Source organism: Xenopus laevis, chromosome 5S (assembly GCF_017654675.1).
Source record: "Xenopus laevis strain J_2021 chromosome 5S, Xenopus_laevis_v10.1, whole genome shotgun sequence".
Lineage (NCBI taxonomy): Eukaryota > Metazoa > Chordata > Amphibia > Anura > Pipidae > Xenopus > Xenopus laevis.
The window spans coordinates 21260922-21274236 of NC_054380.1; the positions used below are offsets into that span (position 1 = coordinate 21260922).

Here is a 13315-nt window from a genome sequence, read left to right on the forward strand (position 1 = left end):
AAATCATTTTTAAAAAATTTGGATTATTTGGATAAAATGGAGTCTATGGGAGACAGCCTTTCGGTTATTCAGAGCTTTGTGGATAACAAGTTTCCGGATAATAATAATCTCATAGCTGTACATCGACTTTTCATCTGGTCTTTTAAGATTAATTATACATGTTTTTTTTAAGTATTATTGTTCCTATTCTGCCTATATCCAGCCTACAACTAAAAATTGTTACCTAGAGGGTCACGGTTACTCGCTCTTGCAGCCCAGAAACAATTCTACTCTTAGCGGCAGATTTTTTTAATGTCAAATTCAAAATTTTCTAATTTTTTTTATGGTCAAAACTGTCAAATTCAACTAGGGAATTATCCAAACTCTATTCGAGTTTTTTTTAAAAAAAATAAAATTTTCGAGATTTATCATAGTCTGGCCCTTTAAGAATTTAAATTCTTGCTACTCGCCACCTAAAACCCTGCTGAATTACTGTATATGTCAATGGGCGAGGTTCAGTGACCAATGTGGAGATGTTTGCAGCCTTCCTAACATTCAAGTTTTTTCTCAAACTCTGGAAGGCTACAATTGAATTGGATTCGATTCGAGTTTTTAGATTGGTAAAATTCATCCAAGTTTGAAATATTTGATTTTTTTTAATAGATTTCCCCCAATCGAATTTTGAGTAAAATCTAATTCATGTGAGTTAAAGAAAACTTAAAACTTGAAAATCTAATCTTTCTAAATGTGCCTCCCCAAATCCCGTTTATCAACAGTGTCATTTTAATGGTTTTAGAGTTTTTTAGAACCACAAATAAACAAATTTTCCCTAAACCCACAAATGCCATGAAAGTTATTTAAAGACCCGAATATAAAAAGAATGAAAGAACAAAAAAATGCGCTTAAAAATACGAATACCTCAAATTGTCCAAATACGTCAATTTTTTTGACAATTACTTGAAAATTCAGAAAATCTCTAAAAATCGAAATGGATTTAAAAAACGGTCCAGAAGGATCAGCATAGCTCCCACTGACTCCTATAGGAAATCAAATGTTTTTACTTGAGTTTTTCTTTTACACATAGGGGCCCATTTACTTAGCTCGAGTGAAGGAATAGAATAAAAAAAAACTTCGAATTTCAAATGATTTTTTTGGCTACTTCGACCATCGAATTGGCTACTTCGACCTTCGACTACGACTTCGAATCTAACGATTCGAACTAAAAACCGTTTGACTATTCGACCATTCGATAGTCGAAGTACTGTCTCTTAAAAAAAAACTTAGACCCCCTACTACGCCACTTAAAACCTACCGAAGGTCCCCATGGGCTTTCTAATGTTTTTTAGTTTGAAGATTTAATCGTTCGACCAAACGATTTTTCGTTCGATCAAACTATTTGCGGTAAATCCTTCAACTTCGATATTCGAAGTCGAAGGATTTACATTCGTCAGTCGAATATCGAGGGTTAATTAACCCTCGATATTCTACCCTATGTAAATCTGCCCCTTAATAAATGTCAAATTTTTAAAGATTTTGGGAAATACAAAAAAACAAAAAGATTTATTGATTTGTGAGGAAAAATAGAAATTTGAATTAGGGTTTACTTTTGTTGTTACTTTTGATTTACATTTTCCCCCCTCTTTCCCCTTTACCTCTCTCCTGAGGTAATTAAGTCCTACCAGTGGAAATTCCCAGACTGAGAGGTGTAGAATAAAAAATACATAAATATAAAAAAAAAATTTAAAAGTCACAATGTCCAGATCTTTGTTTTGTAACCTTTCAATCTCACATAGTTTAGCCGAAAGCATCCAGTCTGCCAGACCAAATGAAGAGTTAAATAAAACTTGTAAATAAAATTTGTGTTTTCTGCAAATATGTAACATTCAGTACAAGTTCCGATTACGCATTTTGAAATTTTTTTAAAAAAAATATGGACAAATAATACATGAGATTGCAAAAACTACTTGGAGGCCTAGTTATCAAAATTCCTATTTGTGTCATTTTAGAGGGTTTTACTTCGGATAAACCCACAACTGAAAAAAAAAGAATGTTACCTAATTTAAAAAAATCTGAATATAAAATCTGAGTATAAAACCATTAAAAAAATGAATTAACCCATAGGGTCCTGCTTCTGGAGCTGTTATGGAAAGCGAAGCCTTTAGGTAACTAAATCATTCAAACATAGGATTGTTTTGTCACCAACATGGATTTATTCAGCAGGAAGGCAGAGTTACTCATTTTATAATTAAATTTTTCCCCCAAACATGGAAAAACAAAAATATTTTAATAAATTTGATGGTGTCCATGGGATTTATTTTAGCATATGCAGGAAAAAAAATTGAAACCAAACTATTTGATTGTGTTACTTTGCTGAAGAAAAATGATTGCTACAAAAATCATGTTATTCCATTCGTATAAATCCAGATGGGTAAAAATCTAAAAAAAATTAAACAAAAAAAAGTTAGACTAACTGATATACACCATCTAGTGATGTTGTATGTAAATGCTTACCAGCTTTCAGCTTGAATTTTCAAGATTTTTGTGTGTGGGCAAAATCTGAAAAATTCAGGTTGGAAGTTGAAAATATTTTTAAAAAACTTTTAAAAAGTTGAAAATGTTAAAATGTTAAAAATGTTCAAAAAATTAAAAATTTTCATAAACCAATCTCTTAGGGGGTTATTTATCAAAAGCCAAATTTTTTAATTAAAAAAAGTCAGACCAAACTAGAATCCATTATTTGACCTTATTTATCATTATAAAAAAAGCACGCTTTAATCAGATCGGGGAAAAACTGGATAAAATCGAGCGAAAACCCGAATCGTACATTTTTTTTCAGAGTTTTTCCAGAATCATCATTTCATGGAAATATAACTGGGTCTCAGAAAGACTGGGGGATTTATGTCAGTTTTGCTAAAAATACGTTTTGCTATATAATAACAGGACACAAATCGAGTAAGAAGCAGTATCCTGATACTATACAGTATAGACAGACAGACAGACAGACAGACAGACAGACAGACAGACAGACAGATAGATAGATAGATAGATAGATAGACGGACAGACGGACAGAAGGACAGACAGATAGACAGAAGGACAGACAGACAGACAGATTAGATAGATAGATAGATAGATAGATAGATAGATAGATAGATAGATAGATAGATAGATAGATAGATAGATAGATAGATAGATAGATAGATAGACAGACAGATATAGAGATAGATAGATAGATAGATAGACAGACAGACAGACAGACAGACAGACAGACAGACAGATAGATAGATAGACAGACAGATATAGAGATAGATAGACAGACGACAGGTAGATATATAGATAAACAGATAAAGAGATAGATAGACAGACAGACAGATAGATAAATAGATAGATGGACAGCAGGTCTATTATATATTCTGTTACCCAGAACACTTGGGACCTGAGATTTTCCAGTTAAGGGATCTTTCCATAATTTGGATTGGTATAACTGTTCACATTGTACATTTTAGTATGATGCAGAGAGGGACATTCTGAGACAATTTGCAATTTGTTTTAATTTTGTATTATTTGTGTTTTTTTAAGTTATTCCGATTTTTATTCAGCAGCTCTCCAGTTGGCAATTTCAGCAATCTGGTTGCTAGGGTCCAAATTACCCCAGAGACCATGCATTGATTTGAATAAGAGACTGGAATATGAATAGGAGAGGCCTGAATAGAAAGAGGAGTAATAAAAAGCAGCAATAATAATACATTTGTAGCCTTACAGAGTATTTGTTTTTCAGATGGGATCAGTGACCCCCATTTGAAAGCTGGAAAGAGTCAGAAGTAGAAGGCAAATAATTAAAACATTGAATTGGTCATTCCACATACTAAGGGGCAGATGTATGAAGGGTCGAATATCGAGGGTTAATTAACCCTCGATATTCGACTAGGAACTAAAATCGTTCGACTTCGAATATCGAAGTCGAACGATTTAGCGCAAATCCTACGATCAAACGATCGAAGGATTATTCATTCGATCGAACGATTAAATCCTTCGAATCGAACGATTCGAAGGATTTTAATCCAACGATCGAAGGAATATCCTTCGATCAAAAAAACTCAGGCAAGCCTATGGGGACCTTCCCCATAGGCTAACATTGAGTTCGGTAGCTTTTAGCTGCCGAACTAGGGGGTCGAAGTTTTTCTTAAAGAGACAGTACTTCGACTATCGAATGGTCGAATAGTCGAACGATTTTTAGTTCGAATCGTTCGATTCGTAGTCGAAGTCGTAGTCGAAGGTCGAAGTAGCCCATTCGATGGTCGAAGTAGCCCAAAAAACACTTCGAAATTCGAAGTTTTTTTAATTCGAATCCTTCACTCGAGCTTTGTAAATGTGCCCCTAAACGTTGGTGTAAGATGAACCGTCCTTTTAAATGCTAAACAACATCAAACCATGAAAAAACCCAATAGAATTCTTTTTCCGCCTTCAGATAGTTCTCCAAAAATAAAGACTTTTTTCAGTTACTTTCTATTTTCTATTTCTGACCCTTTTTCTAATATTGAAGTGTAAAGTTTCATTTTTCACCTTTTAAAGCAGCTCTGGGGGGGGGGTCGCCGACTCTTTAAGTGATCTAAATTGATACATTTAGTTGATACATTTGTTCTGTTTGTCCCTGCTGAGCAGAATCCGATAGTTACTGATATTCCACAGATCCTGCTGAGAAATGTATCAACTAAATGTATCAACTATGGGGCCCATTTACTTAGCTCAAGTGAAGGAATAGAATAAAAAAAACTTTGAATTTTGAATGATTTTTTTGGCTACTTCGACCACCGAATGGGCTACTTCGACCTTCGACTACGACTTCGAATCGAACGATTCGAACTAAAAATCGTTAGACTATTCGACCATTCGATAGTCGAAGTACTGTCTCTTTAAAAAAAAAACTTCGACCCCCTAGATCGCCACCTAAAACCTACCGAAGTCAATGTTAGCCTATGGGGAAGGTCCCCATAGGCTTTTGAACAATTTTTAGGTCGAAGAAAAATCGTTCGATCGATGGATTAAAATCCTTCAAATCGAACGATTCGAAGGATTTAATCGTTCGATTGAAGGATTTTTCATTCGAAAATTTTTTCAAACGAATTGCGGTAAATCCTTCGACTTCGATATTCGAATTAACCCTCGATATTAAACCATAAGTAAATCTGCCCCTAAATGTATCAACTAAATGTATCAACTAAATGTATCAACTAAATGCACCAAATTGGAACAGTTCAGATGCTCCTGGATCACGGAGCTGCCAGAGACATGAACATTAAACTTTAAACTCAATTTTTGGAAAACGGTTAAAAATAAAAGATGGCAAGCAATTAAAAAGACTTTGCTGATGGTGAATAATCTAAAGACAACTGACCTGAAAAAGGCATTTGAAGGTGAACAACCCCTGCAATAATGCAGCTGAGTTCCCATCAAGTACAGGCTACTGTTTATTATTACAGAGAAAAGAGGAATCTTACTAAATGTACTGAACATTGACTTCAGTGTCCCTTTTCCTGAATATACTGGGGGTGGCAGTCTGTGCACAGAAGTCATGGCATTTGATTTTAAAGAGGATGGAACCGCACTTGCTTAATGCAGGCTGTAAATAAAATAGGCCCAGACTGACTAAACAGCCGTAAAAAGTTAGCAATTAAAATACCACCAGGAAAAAAATGTTAATTTTAAAGGGATACTGTCATGGGAAAAAAAATTTTTTTCAAAATGCATCAGTTAATAGTGCTGCTCCAGCAGAATTCTGCACTGAAATCCATTTCTGAAAAGAGCAAACAGATTTTTTTATTTTCAATCTTGAAATCTGACATGGGGCTAGACATATTGCCAATTTCCCAGCTGCCCCAAGTCATGTGACTTGTGCTCTGATAAACTTCAATCACTCTTTACTGCTGTACTGCAAGTTGGAGTGATATCACCCCCTCCCTTTTTCCCCCAGCAGCCAAACAAAAGAACAATGGGAAGGTAACCAGATAGCAGCTCCCTAACACAAGATAACAGCTGCCTGGTAGATCTAAGAACAACACTCAATAGTAAAAACCCATGTCCCACTGAGACACATTCAGTTACATTGTGAAGGAAAAACAGCAGCCTGCCAGAAAGCATTTCTCTCCTAAAGTGCAGGCACAAGTCACATGACCAGGGGCAGCTGGGAAATTGACAAAATGTCTAGCCCCATGTCATATTTCAAAATTTTATATAAAAAAAATCTGTTTGCTCTTTTGAGAAATGGATTTCAGTGCAGAATTCTGCTGGAGTAGCACTATTAACTGATGCTTTTTGTTTTCCGATGACAGGATCCCTTTAAGTATATGGAGGAAATGATCCTGCTAACAGTTAATGCAACCAGAATGGCAGCTCCTATCCATGCAATAACCCTGTTAAAAAGGGGGATTGGATGTTATTATGTCTATTTTTGCCTCTGACCCCCTCTCATAGTGGCAGACTGTTGCAGTACTACCAGACAGAAAAAGGACAGAATGCAGAGGTGACTGTATGAATTCTGTTTTATTATAAAATAGAAGCAGGGATATTTCCATTAAGTTTATTCACATAATAAAAAGGAAAAAATAAAAGGGGAAAAGGGCAGCTGACCTGCTGAATGCAAGTTTGGATAAACTGTATAATAGTATTGGGGTGGGGGGGTCCTTCAACTCTGGTGCTCAAGGGGGCGGGGGTGCTGAAAAGTGCTATTTGATTGGGCTTGTCCATTGGATAGCATTGATAAATAGCATTGCCTGCCTAAATACCCTGCTGGGTATAATCTGGCAATGTGGCTCTAGAAATGCAGAATAAACACTTTGTGCATTTGAGCGATTTATCTCTTTAGAGGGTACCAGCAAATAAGCCCCTTATTTTCAGTTTAACTCCATCCTGCCTGAGGCCAACATCACCAGCCACTTTAACTGTAACCCATCGATTTCCTGGAGAAGCGATTTCGTAGCAGGTTGTTAAAGTGATATCAAGCAGGATTTGGTATATTGGTTAGATCCATCCATCTGATTGGCCATGTAGACCTGCCTAGGACACACAGTACCATAAACAGTTCCATCTCCAGAGAGGTTGGCTCAGTATCCAGGCTAGCCAGTTTTACTTGTAGGTGGCCGTTAGGTTCCTGCCAGTCAGTTTTAAGAGCCAAGGTCTACCAAGTTGGATGACATAGGGTTGAGGATTGAGTCCTGCAGTGTGTGGTGGTGCATGGGGTCCGCTGATGACACTGGGATGGCGCTAGGTCCTTGTGGGTGGCTCATCCCATGAAGAACCTGAAGACCAGGATTCCCACCGAGGAGTAAGGCCGGGCTGGACGAAGTGTGGTCTGGGGTCCCTGATGGAGTTTTGTCATCATCTGAGCTCCCAAGAACTGTTTTCCCTCCGTTCATTGAAGAGGACAACGGGTTGTGGCTGTTGGAATTGGAGTTTTCATTATTTTCCCTAAAAATAAAAAGAAACACCAAAGAGTCAAATGGACAATATGTGAATAGAACTGGGCAGAAAGGGCCTTCCATGCTGTGGAAAGACAAGGGTTACAGTTTACATGAACAGTAACACCAAGAAAATGAAAGTGGTTTAAAGTAACTAAAATATAATGTAGTGTTGCCCTGCACTGGTAAAACTGATCTGTTTGCTTCAGAAACACTACTATAGTTCATGTAAATAAGCTGCTGTATGCTGAAATTATAGTAGTACGTATCTGTTATCTACTGTGTATCCTGTGCTTGAATGGCTGCCCCCATGGCTACACAGCAGCTTGTTTATATAAACTACAGTAGTAATTATATGTTATCTACTGTGTATCCTGTGCTTGAATGGCTGCCCCCATGGCTACACAGCAGCTTGTTTATATAAACTATAGTAGTACTTATCTGTTATCTACTGTGTATCCTGTGCTTGAATGGCTGCCCCCATGGCTACACAGCAGCTTGTTTATATAAACTATAGTAGTACTTATCTTTTATCTACTGTGTATCCTGTGCTTGAATGGCTGCCCCCATGGCTACACAGCAACTTGTTTATATAAACTATAGTAGTGTTTCTGTAGCAAACACACCAGTTTTACCAGTGCAGCACAACAGTACCATTGCAACTGTGATTCCTTTAAATCATTTTCATTTTTGGTGTTCCTTTAAACCATAGCCAAATGCCCATATGTTTGAACCTGGCATAATAAAAACATGATATAGTCTTCAGTTTGATATCTGTGTTTCCATAATCATAATTAGATGGCAAGCTCTGCTGTCTGTTTCCTCTGATATCAGATATAGGGAAAAGTTAAAAAAGGAAAGAAAGAAAGAAAGAAAGAAAGAAAGAAAGAAAGAAAGAAAGAAAGAAAGAAAGAAATTCGCATCCGCACTACACACTACGGTCACTGTTACTAAACTGTCACTTTGTAAAACGTAAAAAATTAAATACAATTTGGCCTAATGGAATAAAATAGATTCAATAGCAAAAACATTTATAAACAACATTAAAACCACCGACAATGTGCAATAAATCCAAAGTCGCTTAGATTTTATTAGGAACATTTTTATATTTTAATTCACATCCTCTATAATTTTTTTTATTTTTTGCTATTTTTTACCTTACTAAGCTAGACCTGTTTAACTTCAGATCTCCTTCAGCAAAGCTCTCAACGAATCTAAAAATATCCTTTTTGGTATCATTGCCCCTTACTGGCAACAACTTACTCTCTGACTGTCACACACTGACACCAATGAGCGAGACGGTCCCTGGCTTTCGACAAAAATCCTTAGAGTTGGATGTGACAAGTCAGACAGGTGAGCTATTTCTTACCTACAGCGACTGCAGCCCATTTACGATTCTGAAGCTGAGATGCCTCGGTGGGTCAAACGCCCCAGAGATCTTTGTTTACAAACATCATTTCATTGTGACTATGTGTGAACTGCATCATAGACAACACTGGCGCACAAATATTTAGATGGTATTTTCAAATGCTAAAAGGGCAATTTTCTATAAAACGCTTTAAAAAAGAAATAAAAAGTTCCAAACGTTTCAGTGATTTGGCATTTGAAACGTATTTAAGGAATAATGTAGGGGAATTGTTCTATTTTTTTTTAATTGTTTATTTAGCATTTGTTTGTGCTTTTCGTGGTTATTCCCCAACCAGAACTTTGTATATGAACCAGCTGGCAACACAAGTATCATTTCTATCTGACATTGTTTTCCCATAAACTGTACGTATTCAGTGTCAGAGAAGTGTAACCAGGGCATTTGCAACTCGACAGAAAAAAATATCAATTTCATGGAATAAACATTATTCTGGAGGGAAATAAAAGGGGAAATAATAAACGCACTGAAAACATCGTTTGAACAATAATTCATCAAGTGGGGACGAAAAATAAATAAAAATCATTAAATCCCAGTCGGGCTTGTCCGATGTGAGCCGATCGGGTATTCGATTGCATTCGACGAGAGTATAAAAAATTGAACAAAACAAATTAAAAACATCAACAAAAAAGCAACGCAGGTGTCTCTGTTGGCAGACCAGATTCTTCCTCGAAAAAATAAAAAATCTATATATTTCTTTATGACTTATTTTCAGATTTTGCCCATTGATTATAAATACAATTCTGCAATACAATGTGGGGTCGAATCTGTGCCTAGTTCCTAACCCAGCTCTGGTTATACCAATGCTGACTATTTCCTAGGTAGTTATTTTATATGATTACTTTTATATTATTCAAAGAATGGAATTTATTGATTTTAGCAAATAATTCATAATGACCTGCTTTCATATAATTATTTGTTTTTTTATATAAATATTGCTTTAAACGAATTCAAGGTTAAATTCTTGTATATATGTGTGTGTGCCTGGTGTGTGTGTATTTATATATATAAATAAATATATAAATATATATATATATATATATATATATATATATATATATATATATATATATATTATCCACCAACTGCCTGGGTGCCAAGTGGTAGTTCAGCAAGCACATCCCCAGAACTTGCTTAAAATGAAAAAAAAAATCCTTTGCACAATTGATAGTATTTTTTTTCATTTTTATTTTTTAAAAAAGTCCTGTGAGTGCTGTATGTATGTATATATATATATATAGACAAATACACAGACACACAAATATATTGATTCATTGTAATCAATTATAGCAATGCAGTTAGAAAGAAAGTGTTAATCACACAGGCCCATTTTTATAAGGGCCAACAAGTTGCATATACATTAACCCTGTATTTGTTAATATTTATTATTAAATAAAATATATTATAACCAGTGGTAGCAAAGCCCCAGTCTGCTTTTAGTTATTTATTTTACTTGAATGAAAGATCGTTTAAACCTAGAAAAAAAGCCTAATAAGACATTGAATGTAATTTCCAATATAAATAATATAATTAGCACTGAAAGCAGTATCCCTCAGCTCCTGTGTGAGCACATTGTTCTGATACATTGTTTCAGGAGACAGAAGCAGCAGTTCACAGAGGGACAGGCTGCAATTACATTTGCAAATCATTTTCAAACCACTGAAAATATTTATTGCAGGTTTCTTAGATGTTCTTATCCTTGTTTCATTGGGTACAATTGTAATGTTATGTTTACTTGTCTTCTAAAAAGCTTGAGTGAAAGTTAATTGGAGAAGTGGGTGACGTGTACAGGTAAATATAATAAGAGTTGCTCCATGGCCATAGAAGGAAAGAGAGTGACGGATATACTGAGTGTTGTTACATTGTGCCACTAGAATAATTAGGGAGAAAGTGATGCGCAAAGGATCCAAAGACAAGTAACTGCCCCAGGAGATCCCAAAATGACTCGGGAAAGGGGGTTCCCTGTGCTTATGTGGCAGGACTCATTGGGTTACACTGTGTCAGACCAGTGACTGGGAACTTTTAGGTTTCAGCTGAGAAATGTAGTTTCTTTGTGATGTGAGTCACACACCCCTGAGAAAGGGCAGAGGGTATCATGGGCTTTGCATTGATCCTGCACCCTGTGCCTTTTCTCTAACACTCAGTGTTAATGAGCTCGGGTGGGTTAAGGTCCAGGTATTCAGGGCGGGTGTCTCTGGAGAAAGAGGGCAATAAATGGGCAGCACAGACAAGGCAGCAGGTGGTGGGTGTCTGGGTATGAATTCTGCCTTATTCGGTATGTCTATAGGAGGATGGTTCCAACTCAGTTGACTGGCAAGTCCCAGGGTCCTGAATGAAGTAAATCACGTTACCCAGAGATGCAGGGACTCTGATTATGTACAACACTGTACTTTATACTGCAGGGCTTACACTGAAGGTGGCACAAATCAGGGGTAGGAGAGGGGCTCATGTGGACAAGGAACCGAAATTGTCACATTCTGGTTTTAATTCAGAGTAGAAATGGGAAATACCCAGGTTCTACAGGTTTTACCATTCCTAATACACAATATTCACAATATACACAATATTCACAATATACACAGGAGTCGGTAGGTGCCCCTACTAATTAGTCAGTGTATGTGCTGTGGATTTAGTCGTCATCTCAATGGATTTTATTTCTGGGGTCTGTATTATTTATACAAAGGGGACAATATTTCAAGATAGCTGCCTAAGTTGTTTATTTTGCATTTCTATAATATGTGGGTTTAGTTTTATACCGCTGTGTATGCGGGACCTGGGGAAAGTAGGGCCCTGTTATAGGATCCCTAAAGCTCCTGACACTTTATGTCTTAGCACAAGTACATTTATATTGTTTCTGCACTTGTCTAGTTGGACCCCTGGTATATCAGTGTGAGTGAGTGTGTGACTGAGTGTATGAGTGAGTGTGTGAGAGTTTATGAGTGTATAAGTCCCATTCCCTATTCTGGCACATATATATATGTATAATATAATAACACTGGTGATTGACATGGGATAGTTGGGATTCTGGGCCCTGGCACAACTGTCAGTCCCCCCCCCCATATACAGATGAGACAGGGGGTGGATTAGTGCATTAGTGGCACGGCCGGGGCAAGATAACGGGCTGGTACTTACTCGTACCTTTCTTTGGCCTCGGCCGCCCGGTCCCGCTGGCGTCGGTTCTTGAACCAGTTGCTGACCTGAGTGGTGGTGAGTCCAGTGGCCTCTGCCAGTTCCCTCTTCTCCCGGGGCGAGGGGTAGGGGTTGTGGCCGTACCATTCCCTCAGGACGCTCCGGCTCTTCTCCTTGAAGCAGTAACTGGTCTCTTCTCCGTCCCAAATGGACCGGGGCAGGGGGAACTTTCTGCGCACCCGGTATTTCCCCACCGCCCCCAGGGGTCGCCCCCGGAGCTTCTCGGCCTCCACGTAATGCGCCTTGAGCCACAACTGCTGCAACTTAGGGTGATTGTGCGGCGAGAACTGGTGGCCCTCCAGGATCTTATAGAGTTCCCTGAAATTGCCCCTGTGGAAGGCGACCACGGCCTTGGCCTTGAGGACACTCTCGTTCTTATGGAGGTGCTCACAGGCCGGCAGGGACCACAGGAATCGGCCCAACCTCTCGATGTTGCCCCCCTGCTGCAGCACCTCACACACACACGCCACTTGCTCCTGAGTGAAGCCAAAAGTCGGAAGCATCGACATGATCCTGCCCGGGGCCCCCGCTCCCTCCTGCCGCTATAATCATCCACTAGCCCAGCAATGTGCCCCTCACACCAATCCACTTGCCCAGCAATGTGCCCCTCACACCAATCCACTTGCCCAGCAATGTGCCCCTCACACCAATCCACTAGCCCAGCAATGTGCCCCTCACACCAATCCACTAGCCATGAGCCGCCGGGGGGACTTTCTCCTCCAAAGTGAAACTTTTGCTTTTCTCCTCTCAGCGCGGTTCCTGCTCAACTGAGCTGACGGGTCTGTCCGGGGCAACAATCGGCCGGGGGAAGTCTGGCTGCCTTTTTTAATAATATTATTCTAAACTGCCATGAAAAATGATTGTGCGCGCTGTGATTGGTCGGATATCTGACCCGGGGACTGCGAGGATAAGACAACAGTTTTAGTCAAATTAATTGCCATGGTAACGCTGTCAGTCAAGGGAAACCCGATCTGCTTGGGGGAGGCTCCCGGCCTTGACTGATCGCTCCCTGACTGAGAGAGGCGGCCCCCCAGCTGCAGCTTTACTTTCCTCCATTTATTCTTGTACCAATAGGAAAGTGACAGGGAGTGGGGGGACCGGCAGGAGGGGGCGCTGTGTCACTGTCCGCACCTTCACTTACCCTGGGGGACCCCACGACAAGGTGTCACATGACTGAGATCCTTCATTCACTTCTGCCTAATGATGATAATGATGTTTGTTTGCAGAGCTCCGAGCGTTTCCCTGTAACTGAACCTCACGGGCCCTCCAGCT

The 13315-nt window shown here is 38.7% G+C and overlaps 1 protein-coding gene across 2 annotated transcripts; it reads right to left on the minus strand.

Moving 5' to 3' along the window:
- Positions 1-6498: 6498 nt before the first annotated feature.
- Positions 6499-12949, minus strand: six2.S (SIX homeobox 2 S homeolog). 2 transcript variants are annotated; one of them, XM_018265036.2, is made up of 2 exons: positions 11993-12949; positions 6499-7441 (listed from the first exon to the last, which is right to left on the minus strand). In XM_018265036.2, the coding sequence occupies exons 1-2, from the start codon at positions 12550-12552 to the stop codon at positions 7138-7140; spliced, it is 864 nt and encodes a 287-aa protein (XP_018120525.1). In that variant the 5' UTR covers positions 12553-12949; the 3' UTR covers positions 6499-7137. The 2 variants fall into 2 exon arrangements, with proteins under 2 accessions (XP_018120525.1, XP_018120523.1); XM_018265034.2 differs by having other exon boundaries at positions 11987-12948.
- Between the last annotated feature and the right edge of the window lie 366 nt (positions 12950-13315).